This window comes from Capsicum annuum, chromosome 7, assembly GCF_002878395.1.
Source record: "Capsicum annuum cultivar UCD-10X-F1 chromosome 7, UCD10Xv1.1, whole genome shotgun sequence".
Classification (NCBI taxonomy): domain Eukaryota; kingdom Viridiplantae; phylum Streptophyta; class Magnoliopsida; order Solanales; family Solanaceae; genus Capsicum; species Capsicum annuum.
This window is the reverse complement of record NC_061117.1, coordinates 189,971,729-189,985,828: the sequence shown is the minus strand read 5'-3', so window position 1 is coordinate 189,985,828 and position 14,100 is coordinate 189,971,729. Positions and strand designations below refer to the sequence as shown.

The following is a 14,100-nucleotide window of genomic DNA, read 5'->3' as shown; positions in this document are numbered from 1 at the left end:
GACCACAAAAAATATTTTATTTTAGGGTGTGTTCGATATGGAGGAGAAAACGTTTTCTAGAAAAATAAATTCGCTGTTACTTATATTCTTGTGTTCATTATCCAAGTAGAAAAATAATTTCTAAAAATATTTATACATATTTAACAAAATACAATGAGAACGAATAGAGTAAGAAGGATGGGTAAGAAAAAAAACTTGAAACTTTTTTTAAATTTTATTTTTTTGGAGGGGTGGGGGCGGGAATAAATTTAAAAATTTAGCTTTTTTGAAAGGGGTGGTGGGGTAGGGTGGGGTCGGATAGGGGATGGGTAAGAAAAAATTTATTTTTTTTAAAAAAATTAAATATTTTTTTTGGAAGAGAATTGACAGGGGGTGGGGGTAGGGGATGAGATAAGGAAATATATATATTTTTAAAGAAATTAAATATTTTTTTTTTGAATGGGAATGGTAGAGAATTCGAGGTCGGGGTACAAGTGAGTAATTTTGAGAGTTAACTTAAGAGTAAAGTTGAAAAAAAAAAATTATTTCTTTAAATTTGAAAAGAATATATTTATTTAAAAATATTTAAGTTAATCAAATATAAAAAAATTAAAAAAATATTCTAAACCAAACACATTCATAATTTTACTTATAAAACTTCCTATCTACCTTCAGGAAAGAATTTTGCAAAAATATTATCAACATGAGAAAATAAAAAATCATTATTACTTTGTACCAAACACACACTACATTGAAGTTCAAAAGAAAATGAAACATACAAACAAAACAGACAAAAAAATATATTAAGAAATGTTTCAGGATCTTCATTGAGATCCCCTTTTCATGGTACTAAACTAGTGGGCAATATTTCAAACAGAACAACATTAGTATTTCCAAAATTCACATTAACTCTAATCTTTGCCTCTATTGCAAAGAGACAATAAATGGGTGCTTTTGTTAAGCTATTAGACTTACTTCTTTTCATCTATTTCTTTTTCATTGCCATTGTTGCACCACTCTTTGATGGCCAAACTGCTCTTCCTAGTCACATGTTTCCTCCTGTTTTGGTTGACTTAAAGGACTGGTACACTCAAGAATATGGTGACTATTTAGTTTCTGAGAAACCCCATTTCTTTGTTGGGTTAGTATGGTTGGAGCTTCTCTTTGCATGGCCACTCTCTGTCCTTAGTCTTTATGCTATTGCAGCTGGAAAATCTTGGATTAATACTACCTGCTTGCTTTATGGTGTTTCCACTCTCACTTCTATGGTAATAAATTTGTCTTATTTTTGCTGTTTTTTTGGGGGGGTTGGGGCATAGGGGGTAGGTGGGGTGGGGGTGGGGGTTGGGGTGAGGGTGAGGGGACTCCATATTATTGAAGTTGGGGTTGGGGGTTTCAATTGAAGATTATAGATTGTTTTTGTGCTAGCTTCAAATTGTCTTGTTTTAGTGGTTGATGTTTTTATAAATTAGTGGAACTGGATTTAATTAGATGAAGTTTAAAAACATTATGAGATGTAATAGATGCATTCTTGGTGATAGGAATTTTATCTGAATATAAGTAGAGTATTGCCTTTACCCCCAAGATGAAAGATTGTAACTTTTGGACCCTTATACAACATGCCATTGTAATTCTAATAGTGGGGAATGGGGAAGGTAGACTGTACGTAGGCCTTACCTCTACCTTGTGGAGATAGAAAGGTGGTTTACGAAAAACCCTGTATAATGCCTTTTCTTTAATAAAACCTGCCAAACAATTTGACAAAGGGGATACAGATATTTGAGCAATCACAACAACAAATTAATGCGAAATGGAAAGTGTTACACAACAAAGAGGAGAAAGAAAAGTAGCGAAAACAATAAAATGCAATAATCAGCGCACAAAAAACACCGGTGGAAGCCGAGGTAGAAGAATTAATGTGATGGATGCATGCTGTAGCGGGAGTTAGGAGAGGTAGAGGTTGGCTGTAGAGGGAGTTTGGAGGGATAGTGATAGGCCGAAGAAGAACTGAAGAGGTGATTAGACATGACATGACACAACTTTTAGCTTATTGAGGACATGGCCCTAAATAGGCAGGTATGAAAGTTGAAGATGAGGATAGAAGGTTATTAGGTAGTCGAGTGTGATCACACTTTATGTGGGAGGGGCATGGGCTAGCCTCTTATCCTTATTAGTAGTATTAGTTTCTTATTATTTAGTGTGTATTAATATATGTTGCTTCATTTGTTTTGTATCTTGCTATCTTCTTGTTATATTTCTTACAACCTTGCGTCGTATACTTTTCTTTTGAGCCAAGGGTGTATCGAAACAACCTCTCTACCCCACAAAGGTAGGGTAAGGTCTGTGTACATCCTATCCTCCCCAAAGTTCACTTGTGGGATTTCATAGGACATGTTATTGTTGATGTATGCTTGGAAGTTGGAACTGTATTTTCCCCTTCTCAAGAAAAATTGAACTCTATTTTACCACTCTTTTTTCCCATTTCGATCTGCAATTTCAAGTGCTTTATCTGTTTTCTTTTCTCCAGCTTGGTATCATGGCCAATTGGGCACCTTGTTTCTTTTATTTTGGTTATCTCTAATATGTTCATAATAGATCTATTTTTTTCCAATCCTGCATTTCTTTCAAACATGTTCTGAACAATGATTTTCTTGAGCCGAGGATCTATGAGAAACCACACCTCTACCTTACAAAGGTTTTTTTTTTTTTGGGTGGGGCTGGGGGTGGGTGCGTGGATGGGTGGGGGGGGTGTAAGGTGCGTACACCCTACCCTCGCAGACTCACTTGGGTGACTATACTGGGTATGTTGTTTTTGGTATCATGACCACCTTGTTATATATATATATATATATATATATATATCTTAGCTAGTTTTACTATTTTGTATTAGACAAATCCAAACAAATTGATCGTTAATCTTACTCGAGCTTCATATTGTTCCTTGTTTCCATTTCTTTCCTTTTTCTTTTTTTTTGGGGTGGGTGGGGAGGTGGTAGGATGGGGGATTAGCAATTAAGTAAAGGTAATAAAGTGAACATTGAAAACTCAAGAGCAAAAGAAGGCAACATAATGAACATCAGAATAATCAAGAGCAACGACCAACATGAATATAGTGCAACAAAGAAGAGTCCCAGAAGCATGAGAACAACTTGTCTCTTCTGGTTGTTGAGGACTCAGTTTGTGTTATGATCTCTCTCCAGAAATTGTCATCATTTTATCCCTTGCCATCTTGCTGCAGATTGTATCATATCACTTGTGGGTGTTAAAACAGAGGTGGTCCTAGGTGCAAAGTTATGGTGCTCCAGCACCCATTCAACTTGATGCAGATTAGGTATAATTATATAAGAAATGTATACTAATTGGTATAGGATGGAATAAAGCACCCTGGAAATCGAGAAGATAGCTGAGTGCTTTGGTGTTTAGGCACGGGACCTTAAAGCTTTAGGTGTTAATATGTGTTTGAACCGCACGAGCACCCACGACCTCTAAATTCTGTGTCCACCACTGTGTTAAACTGTTTTCTGATCTTCTAGAACTGGCACTTTTACCTAAATGGAGGGGCTGGGGGCCAGTGCATAGTTCGTTACTGCCCACCCACCCACCTAAATTCCTTCGCAAATGTTGAATTCAAATTCAAGAAAATTAACCTTCATAATTGTGCGTTATGTGACAATTGAAATATTTACGTTGAAATTGTTTATGGATCACATTATCTAGGTCAGAAGCCCATGGTAGATACTCTTTTTTTTTCGATATGTAAATGAGTTTCCAGTTGGAGGATTTGACATGTCATGTTGCAATTGTTCTAGTTCAGAATTCTGCTTTTATTTATTCGTATATCTTCTCTAACTAAAAGCATTTGATTCTGGACGAGGGTAAAAGGTTATATTTGAGATGCAGCAGTTAAGTGGAATTGCATCTGCTTATGGTTTGCTTATCTAATTAATGTTGCAAATTTCAGGTGGCGATACTAAGTGAAATGCAGGGTTCCGAGAGAGCATCAGACAAGTTGCTGATGTTGTACTATCCGTTTCTAGGATTTGCTGTTTTATCAATTTTACGTGGTCTACTGCCTCATTCTGGCAAGACAATTAGCATTGGAAAACGATCCGCTATAGGAAGGAAGAAGAGGGCTTAATCATTCAACTCACAAAAGCTAGAATTGAAGAGTTTGTATTTCTTTTGGGCAGTGATACCTAGAAACCATATCAATTTTGTTCTTGGTTTGTTTTTGTTTGCCCTGCTGACATTATTTCTCGATGGCTTGTGCATGAGTTTTCACGTAAACGATTACAATGAATTGTAGTTTCACAAGTGCTGGTACTGTTAGTTTTAAATCTTGATATGATTTCCTTCTTGTTCTCAATTGTAGTTTGCAACGGTCTGCTGCTGCATCTTTGATGATTAATTCATTAAGATAGAAAAGCAGACAATTTTTGTAATTCTCTAGTTAGAAAGTTTAGCAAAGTAGTACTATATACCAGATATAGGGACTCCATTTGAGTTGTCTAGGGGCCTAGTACAATGTATTGCAAGGTATTTCGATTGGATAAACTGTTTTTTCAACAGACAGTTGATTTGCATGCTTCAGTAGTTGACACAAACATATATATATATATATATATATATATATATATATATATATTTGACAGCATTAGTTGGCAGAAAATTCGAACTGATGGAGAGCATCTTTTCCAAAATATTTATTAAGGATAACTGGATAAGTAAAAACACTAATGTTTTCCAGCAATGAATAGTTTCAAAGGATGTTCCTATCTAAAAGCATCATTTATTTGGAAACAGATAAACAGATGGAAGTATTATTTTAAGTAAAAATAAAATAACTAATACATATACATAAATAAATTCTACTTAAATAATCCATGTATTAACTAATCCTATATTAACATACGGGTGAAAATCATTTTCTCCCGTAACTTTACTTTAAAAATCAAACTCCCCCTCAACTTTAAACAATAAAGCATTCTCCCCCTTTTTCCTATTTGCCTTTTTTAAATACCTATTTTATTCTTACACTATTAATCTTTATTTTTCTTTACCTCTTTAAAATTATTATATTTTTTATTTTTAATATATATAATGAATTTTTGTAAATAAAAAGAAAATTATTTTCTAGACAAAAAAAAGTGAGAGACATATATTAAGTATATAAGTTAGTAACGTTCTAAATGAAATAAATGACCACGATATGAAAATTTATTTATTAATAATAATTAAAACTGTAATATCTATTTATACTAGTGAAAATAACAAATTAAAATAATTTTATAAACATATTTCAATGCATGTAATATAGTAACATATAACAAAAATGAAGATATATTTTATACTAAATTAATTCAAAAGTTTACTTATATTATAAATATATACTCCCTTTATTCACTTTTACTAATCACTATTTTGCTTTTGAGGTCAACCTGCGTGAATTTTGACCAACATTTTTAAGATGTATAATTTAATATTTAAATGTAAAATTTAGATGATTAGAAAATATATAAAAATGCTATAAGTTGCAATCCTTTTTCATATTAATAAAATAAAAAAAATATATCTTATAATATTTGTCAAAATTTATGTAGGTTGGTCTGAAAAAGCGAAAAGTGACAAGTAAAAAAGAACAGAGAAGGTATATCGAAACTTATATATATATATATATATATATATATATATATTACACACACGCACACATTTAATGCATGTAAAATAAGAGATAAGTACAAGGTATCCTTAAACTATATTGAAGTTGCTATGACACACTTAAACTTTAAGGGGGAGGGGGACTATTACCATCTAAACTCATTTTTGTTGATCTAGCTGTCAAGTATCAGAATATTTTTATACTTCTTTTGAGGGAGACGAAAAATATTTATGCGTTATCTTAATAAAATAACAATCATAAAAAATAACATTACCTTTTATGACAAGTTCATTAAAAAAGTTAAACTAAAAAATTTAAATAAAAATATATAAATATTTGACTAAAATAAATAATGTATACTATAAGAAAGATATTGCTAATGTCAAGGATAAAATAGATATTGTCAAAATAAAAAGGGGGGAAATGCTTATTATTGAAAGTAGAGGAGAAATTTGATTTTTAAATTAAACTTGAAAAGGAAAAATGATTTTCACCCATTAATATATTGTCCACGTAACTATCACTAGGGGTGTTCATAGGTCGGTTATTGGTTAAAATCATAATCAAATCAACTTAGTTGGTTTTAAAATTTCTAAAACAAAACCAAACCAAATAAAAAAATAACCATCGGTTTGGTTCTTGTCGGTTTAGTTCGGTTTGGTTCAATTTATAACTTTAACTAATGATAAAGATTGAAAATTTAAAAAAACAAATCCAATCTAACATATGAGGTATCAACCGAGTGTTGTATCTCAATCTTGAAACTACGATGTCAACTGAGTGTTATACTTCGACAAAGCCATGACAACACCATATGAATACTTCTAAGAAAATATTTAAAAAGAAATATTTAACAGAACGATGTGATAAAACCTCCAAAAGATAAACCCATAAACTTCTTACTTAACAAAGTTCAAAAAGAAAGTTAAAATTAGTAATTGTCTATAGTCTAATAAATCTCAATTATAAATTTCAATATACAATAAGATATTATTTTCACACTTAGTATCCTTTGTCATTCAAAATGCCAAATTCATTTAGACTCTTATAAGGTACTGTCAACTGAATGAAGCATATAACTGAATGCGTTACGACTAAAGTTAAATCATGATTAAAATATAAAATATAATAAATATTTAGATTGTATTTATGAATAATATATAAATAATTATAATATATATATATATATATATATATATCGATTCGATTTGATTATTTTGTTGATTATTTTAAAGTAAAATCAAATCAAATTAAGTTAGTATTAATTTTTTAAAATTTAACATTAAATCAAATCAAACTAAATCTAACCAAATATCCATCTTTTTAATCAATGTCAATTTGATTTGAACAGCGGTTAGGTTTGGTTTTTAACCAAACCCTGAACACCTCTAACTATTACTACAAGACTTGAGCTACACTTGAAGTTGAAACAATTGAAAAAGAACAGAGAAATATTTCTGGATCTCTTCATTAAGATCTCCATTTCATAGAAGTAAACTAGTAGCAACATTTTCAAACCAAATCATTATTTCCAAAATCAATGGGTGCTTTTACTAAGCTATTAGACTTACTTCTTTTCATCTATTTATTCTTCATTGCCATTGTTGCACCACTCATTGATGGCCAAACCGTTCTTCCTAGTCACATATTTCCTTCTGTTTTGGTTGACTTAAAGAACTGGTACACTCAAAAATATGGTCACTATTTAGTTTCTGAGAAACCCCATTTCTTTGTTGGGTTAGTATGGTTGGAGCTTCTCTTTGCATGGCCTCTCTGTGTCCTTAGTCTTTATGCTATTGCAGCTGGAAAATCTTGGATTAATACTACCTGCTTGCTTTATGGTGTTTCCATTCTCACTTCTCTGGTAATAAATTTGTCTTATTTTTGCTGGGTTTTTTGGGGGGATAGTGGGTGGGTGGGGTGGGGGGAATCCATATTATTGAAGTTGGGATTGGGGGTTTCAATTGAAGATTATAGATTGTTTTTGTGCTAGCTTCAAATTATCTTGTTTTAGTGGTTGATGTTTTTATAAATTAGTGGAACTGGATTTAATTAGATTGAATTTAAAAACATTATGAGATGTAATAGATGCATTCTTGGTGATAGAAATTTTATCTCTATGTAAGTAGACTATAGTCTTTACCCCAAGATGAAAGATTGTAACTTTTGGACCCTTATACAACATGCCATTGTAATTCCAATAGTGGGGAATGGGGAAGATAGACTATACGTACGCCTTACCTCTACCTTGTAGATATAGAAAGGGAATTTTCGAAAAACCCTTTAGAATGCCTTTTAGATATTAAAACCTGCCTAACAGTTTGACAAAGGGAATAAAGATATTTGAGCAATCACAACAACAAATTAATGTGAAATGGAAAATGTTACACAACAAACAGGAGAAAGAAAAGTAAAGTAGCGAAAACAATAAAATGCAATATTCGGCACACAAAAGCATCGGTGGAAGCCGAGGTAGAGGAATTAATGTGATGGATGCGTGTTGTAGCGGGAGTTAGGAGAGGTAGAGGTTGGCTGTAGAGGGAGTTAGGAGGGATATGTTGGGGAACAATGAAAAAATAATAATAACAATAATATTTAACTGTTAACAAAATATTATATTAATATTAGCAATACAATAACATAACAGTATATAATATTATTACTACCTCAGTGATAATACTATAATCAATATGACAACTGTAACAGTAATCTAACTACCTTTTTAATAAGTTAATAGATTAATTATACTTGAATCGTGATAGGCATTGTCTTAAAAAACTATTTCAGCAATGTGAAATATTTCCTCAGGATTAAACAAACATTTTCCTGTTTAATTAGAGGATATTTAAAATTAAATAAATCTTCTATAATTAAACAAAGGATACAAGAATCAACAAAATTAATAATACAAATATCAATAAATTAAAATATTAAAGCAGAAATAATAATAAAGTGATATTAAATATGAACCAAGAAAAGGAAAAGGAGGAAAAGAAGTTATATATGGTTGGCAGTACATATTCTTATCTTTTTTATTTGCAAAAGGAAGAAATTCTTTTATAACATTGTAGAGGCGGCAAAGTTGAGGCGGCAGACCATTTCATTTTTTTTTTCTTCTTTTCCTTTCTCTGCAAGTAAACAAAAGATTTTAATTTCTTTTCCTTTTTTTCGAGTAAAACAAAATAATACACCAAATTTTTTTGAAATAAATTATTTCACTTACAATCTCCACATTATTTTAAAGGAATTTATAGAAAAATATTTTAACTTGTTGAATTTGTATGGATAAAATGCAGTAGGTTTGGTGTCTTCTGGACTATGAACCAAACTTAGACCAATAAAATTTAACTTACAGAATTATCGGTGACATATAATATTTCTATGAACCGAATAATTTTTGTTGTAAGCCAGAGATTTTATCAATCACATTTTGATCGTAACTTTGTTGTTCAACGCGGTTTTGCGGCAATAGGTCATGCGCGTGCCTGGTATTCATGAGAGCTCTAGAGACTAAGGTCAAAAGTTTCATAGGAACGGCCTCATTCCACTTCTCATATAGGTGAATTCATCAAGTGTACACTGCTTTAAATACACCATCCATAAGGATTATGAATTCATTAAGTGTTAATAACTCATCCCTCCATTTTAATAGCAGTTCAAGCACTCTCTCAAAAAGTGCGCAGAGTCAATATCGACTTTTTATTACCCATATGAACCTACTTCATGGGATCTCCAATCACATAGGTTGGGTTACCATCTCTATTGACAATCAAATTGTCCTTAACCCCATCCCTTTTGATGTTTGAAGAATTAATTTTTTTCCCACGGATTTATTCAGTGAATCGGCCGAATTCAGTTCTGACTTCACATAATTAATGGAAATTATTTCATCTTTCAGCAATTGCTTAATAACATCATGCCTCAATTTCATATGTCTGCTCTTACAACTATAAGATTTATTCTTCGCAATAGTAATTGCGGCTTGACAATCACAGTGTATATACACAGGAGGCATCAGATCATCCTTGTTTAAAGGGATATTAGACAACAGGTCATCCTTTTCTAAAGGGCTATAAGGCAACAGACCATCCTTTTTCAAAGGGCTATGAGGCAACAGATAATCCTTTTTAAAAGGGATATTCGCTAAGAAATTTCTTAGCCATTCAGCCTCAGTACCAGCTAACTTCAGAGCCACAAACTCTGATTCTATAGTTGATCTAGCAATGATCGTCTACTTAGCTGATCTCTATGATACTGCACCTCCACCAAGCGTGAATACATAACCACTAGTGGATTTTGTCTCGTCTGAATCTGAGATCCAATTTGCATCACAATAACCTTCTAAAGTTGAAGGAAATCCATTATACAAGATACCATAATTCACGGTTCCTTTCAAATATTTCATCAATCGCATTAATGCAGACCAATGCTCATTATAGGGATTATAAGTATATCTACTCAATCTACACACAGCATAGGCTATATCAGGCCTAGTAAAGTTCATTAAATGCATTAGACTCCCAATAATCTGTGCATACTTAGACTGAGCAACTGGGTCACCATTATTCTTTTTTAATTTAGAATTAGCATTATAAGGAGTGGCTACTAGAGTTACCTCCAATATTCAAATTTCTTAAGAAGTCTTTCCACATAAAGTTCATGTGACAACATTATACCATCTTCACTCCTTATAACTTTAATTCCCAAAATCATATTCACTTCACCCAAATCTTTCATATCAAAGTTAGTAGACAAAAATAATTTGGTACGCTCCACAATATTTAAACATGCACCAAATATAAGCATGTCATCAACATATAAGCAGATTATCACATAATCATTATCTACCACCTTTGTATAAACACATTTATCCACCTCAACAGAAGAAAAGTCGTCTTTTATTAAGACTTGATCAAATTTCTCATGCCACTGTTTTGGAGCTTGTTTAAGGCCATAAAGAGATTAATTAATTTACAAACTTTATTTTCTTGTCCAGAAATTACATATCCTTCAGGTTGAATCATATAAATTTCTTCTTCTAAATCTCCATTTATGAAAGTTGTTTTCACATCCATTTGATGGATAAAAAGCTTATGAATTGGTGCCAAAACGATTAATACTCGAATAGAAGCAATTCTTGTTACTAATGCAAATATATCAAAGTAATCAATATTTTGCTTTTGAGAAAATCCTTTAGCTACTAACTGAGCTTTATATTTATCTAAAGATCCATCCGAATTAAGTTTCCTTTTGAAAATCCATTTACAACCAATCGATTTTGCATCAGGAGGTAAATCAGTTAAAATCCATGTATTATTTTTCATAATTGAATCAAGTTCAATTTTTATTGCCTCTTTCTAAAATTTAGCATCAGAAGAAGATATAGCTTCAAAATAATTTGATGGTTCATTATCAATAAGAAAAGTTTGAAAATCATTTCCATAAGGAAAATATTCTTTTCTAGGCCTTGCACTCCTTCTCAGTTCCTCAATATTAGAAGTAGATTCATTTTCTTTTTCAACAGGTGCATGAGAGATTTTATCACATAGTGGAAAAATATGTTTAAAGAATTCAACATTCTTTGTCTCAATTATAGTATTACTATCAAGTACATCACATTTCAATACAAGAAATCTGTATGCAGCACTGTGTTCAGCATATCCAATAAGCATGCAATTAGCAGTTTTAGAATCTATTTTCCTCTTTTTAGGTTCAGGAAGAACTTTAGCAAGCCAACCCCACACTTTTAAATATTTCAAATTAGGCTTATAACCTTTCCACAATTTATAAGGGGTTTTGCCAGTTCTTTTATGAGGAATTCTATTCTGTAAATGACATGCAGATAAAATAGCTTCACCCTACAAATTATCAGGTGCACAAGAGCTAATTAACATAGAATTCATCATTTGTTTCAGTGTTCTATTTTTCCTTTCAATCCATTTGACATGCCACCGATTAAGCTTGTCTTATGCCCGTAGATGCTTCAAGGATTCGTGATCCGAACGGATCACGAATTCTTTAGGCCACCAATAATGTTGCTAAGTGGCCAAGGCTCTAATCAAGACATACAACTCTAAATCGTACGTAAAGTAGTTTAGAGTTGCTCCTTTGAGCTTTTCTCTAAAGTAGCCAATAGGCTTCAATTCTTGCATTAAAACCGCGCCTATGCCGACTTTGCTAGCATCACATTCGACCTCAAAAGTCTTGTCAAAATTCGGCAATTGTAGCAAAGGGGCTGAGATGAGCATAGCTTTCAAGTCCTCGAAGGCGTTAGCTTGTTCATCTCCCCGCTTGAAAGACCGATCTTTTTGAATCACTTCGGTCAAGAGGGCGGCAATGGTGCTAAATCCTTTGACAAAATGTCTATAATAACTAACCAACCCGTGAAAGCTTCTCACTTCACCTATGGTTTTAGGAGTTGGCCAATTTTTAATGGTATCAATCTTAGATTCATCCACTTCGACCCCTCTTGATCTCACCACAAATCCAAGAAATACAATCTCATGGACACCAAAAGAACACTTTTCTATATTAGCATATAACTTCTCCTTTCGGAGGACATCAAACACACATTGTAAATGCTTTGCATGCTCATCTAAGGACTTACTATATACCAACACATCATCAAAGTAAACAATAACAAACTTTCCGATAAATGACTTCATCACATGATTCATTAGCCTCATGAAAGTACTTGGAGCATTTGTTAGGCTGAATGGCATAACCATCCATTCATAGAGACCGAATGTGGTCTTGAAGGCGGTTTTCCATTAATCACCCAGTTGCATACGAATTTGGTGATAGCCACTCCTCAAATCAATTTTAGAAAACAAACACGAACCACTCAATTCATCAAGCATATCATCTAACCTAGGAATGGGGTGACGATATTTTACCGTTATCTTGTTGATGGCTCGACAATCAACGCATATATGCCAAGTCCCATCTTTCTTAGGAATTAGTAGCCCCGGGACCGCACAAGGGCTCATACTCTCTTTGATATACCCTTTGTTGAGGAGTTCCTCAACTTGGCGTTGTAATTCCTTGGTATTCATCGGGTTGCTCCTATAAGCCGGTTTGTTGGGCAATTGTGAACCCGACACAAAATCTATTTGGTGTTCAATTCCCTGAAGTGGGGGCAATCATTGCAGTAATTCCTTTGGGAAAACATCTTCACAATCCTGCAAAACATGAGAAATATGAGGAGAAATGGAAATGTTAGTGGCATTAGTATTAAAACAATGAGCCAAAATGAGCATCGGAGTGTCCTCGTCATGATCCACAAATAATTCTTTCCTCCTAGCCATCATCGCCACACTTCCTTGCCCCTTAGAAATTAGGAGCCCCTCGATTTCCCCTACTCCCTCACTCCCGGGTTCCCCTCTTTTCTCCTCACTCTCGGACTTCTTTCCCCTTTTCCGCAATTCTCGCATCTTTTAGTGTAATTCATTCACTTGGGAAGGCAATAATGGATGAAGAGCGACCTTGCGATCATCCTTCTCAAGTTTATACCGATTGGACCTTCCATCATGTTTGGTTTACCTATCGTATTGCCAAGGCCTTCCTAACAACAAGTGACAAGCTTGCATTGGTATCATGTCACAAAGCACCTCGTCATGGTAGTTGGCTACCTTAAAACGTATCACACATTGCCTTGTGACCTTTAACTCGCCGCATTCATTCAACCATTGCAGCTTGTAAAGACTAGTGTGAGGTGTAGTCGACAATTTCAAGAAGTTCACCATTGCAACACTAACCACATTCGCACAACTTCCACTATCTATTACCATAGTGCACACACTTCCCTTCACAAGACATTTAGGAGTCGTTTGGTAGGAGGGACTATTGCTCTAATTCATGTATTAAAATGTGGGATAAATTAATACAATGTTTGGTAGAAAATAAGGAACAATGTATAATTAATACATGGATTAGTTATACACCCAACATGGTATTATAGGGTGTATAACTAATACACCCCATTTGGTTGGATTAGTAATCCATGGATTACAATCCATGGATAAATATTAATAAAGACAAAAATGCCCTTAAATTCTTTTAATTTTTTTTTTTACTTTATTCAATATGAGTTATTTCTTTTCAATTTTCAAGATGATAATATTCCTCTAAATAATTTTAATCATTAAAAAGACTACTCCATTAACTTAGAAAATACTTATTTGTCAAAGCCCGAAACAAATTGCATGGTTGCATATAGCTTTAATTTTGTAAATAGATGTATCACAAATAAAAAAAAATTGCTTAGATTTAACACTTTACGGAACACAATTCTATGTTAACAACGATACAATTGTCTCATTCAAAAATTACACTTATCCCCTCCAACTTAAGAACACCACAAAGTGCAAACAACAAAAAAAATAAAGAAAAAATAACAATTTCTTTTTTTACAAGTGAATGATTAAATCTTAAAATTCCAAAATAAGTTATTACTATAGTTA

At 32.9% G+C, this 14,100-nt stretch overlaps 2 protein-coding genes across 2 annotated transcripts in view; both read left to right on the top strand.

The window, feature by feature from the left end:
* The first annotated feature begins 725 nt into the window (after positions 1-725).
* On the top strand, positions 726-4,293 carry LOC107878259 (sigma intracellular receptor 2). Its single transcript, XM_016725179.2, has 2 exons — positions 726-1,247; positions 3,941-4,293. The coding sequence occupies exons 1-2, from the start codon at positions 924-926 to the stop codon at positions 4,115-4,117; spliced, it is 501 nt and encodes a 166-aa protein (XP_016580665.1). The 5' UTR covers positions 726-923; the 3' UTR covers positions 4,118-4,293.
* A 2,703-nt stretch (positions 4,294-6,996) lies between these two features.
* LOC107878260 (sigma intracellular receptor 2) overlaps positions 6,997-14,100 on the top strand; it is a 22,359-nt gene continuing 15,255 nt past the window's right edge. Inside the window, exon 1 of the mRNA XM_016725180.2 lies at positions 6,997-7,502. Coding sequence (XP_016580666.1) covers positions 7,179-7,502 — 324 coding nt within the window. The 5' untranslated portion in view covers positions 6,997-7,178. The remainder of the gene's footprint in view (positions 7,503-14,100) is intronic.

Coding starts and splice junctions, on each gene's coding strand:
- LOC107878259 (XM_016725179.2), top strand. CDS start 924: ATGGGTGCTTTTGTTAAGCTATTAGACTTACTTCTTTTCATCTATTTC. Junction 1,248..3,940: donor TTTCCACTCTCACTTCTATG/GTAATAAATTTG, acceptor TGCAAATTTCAG/GTGGCGATACTAAGTGAAAT.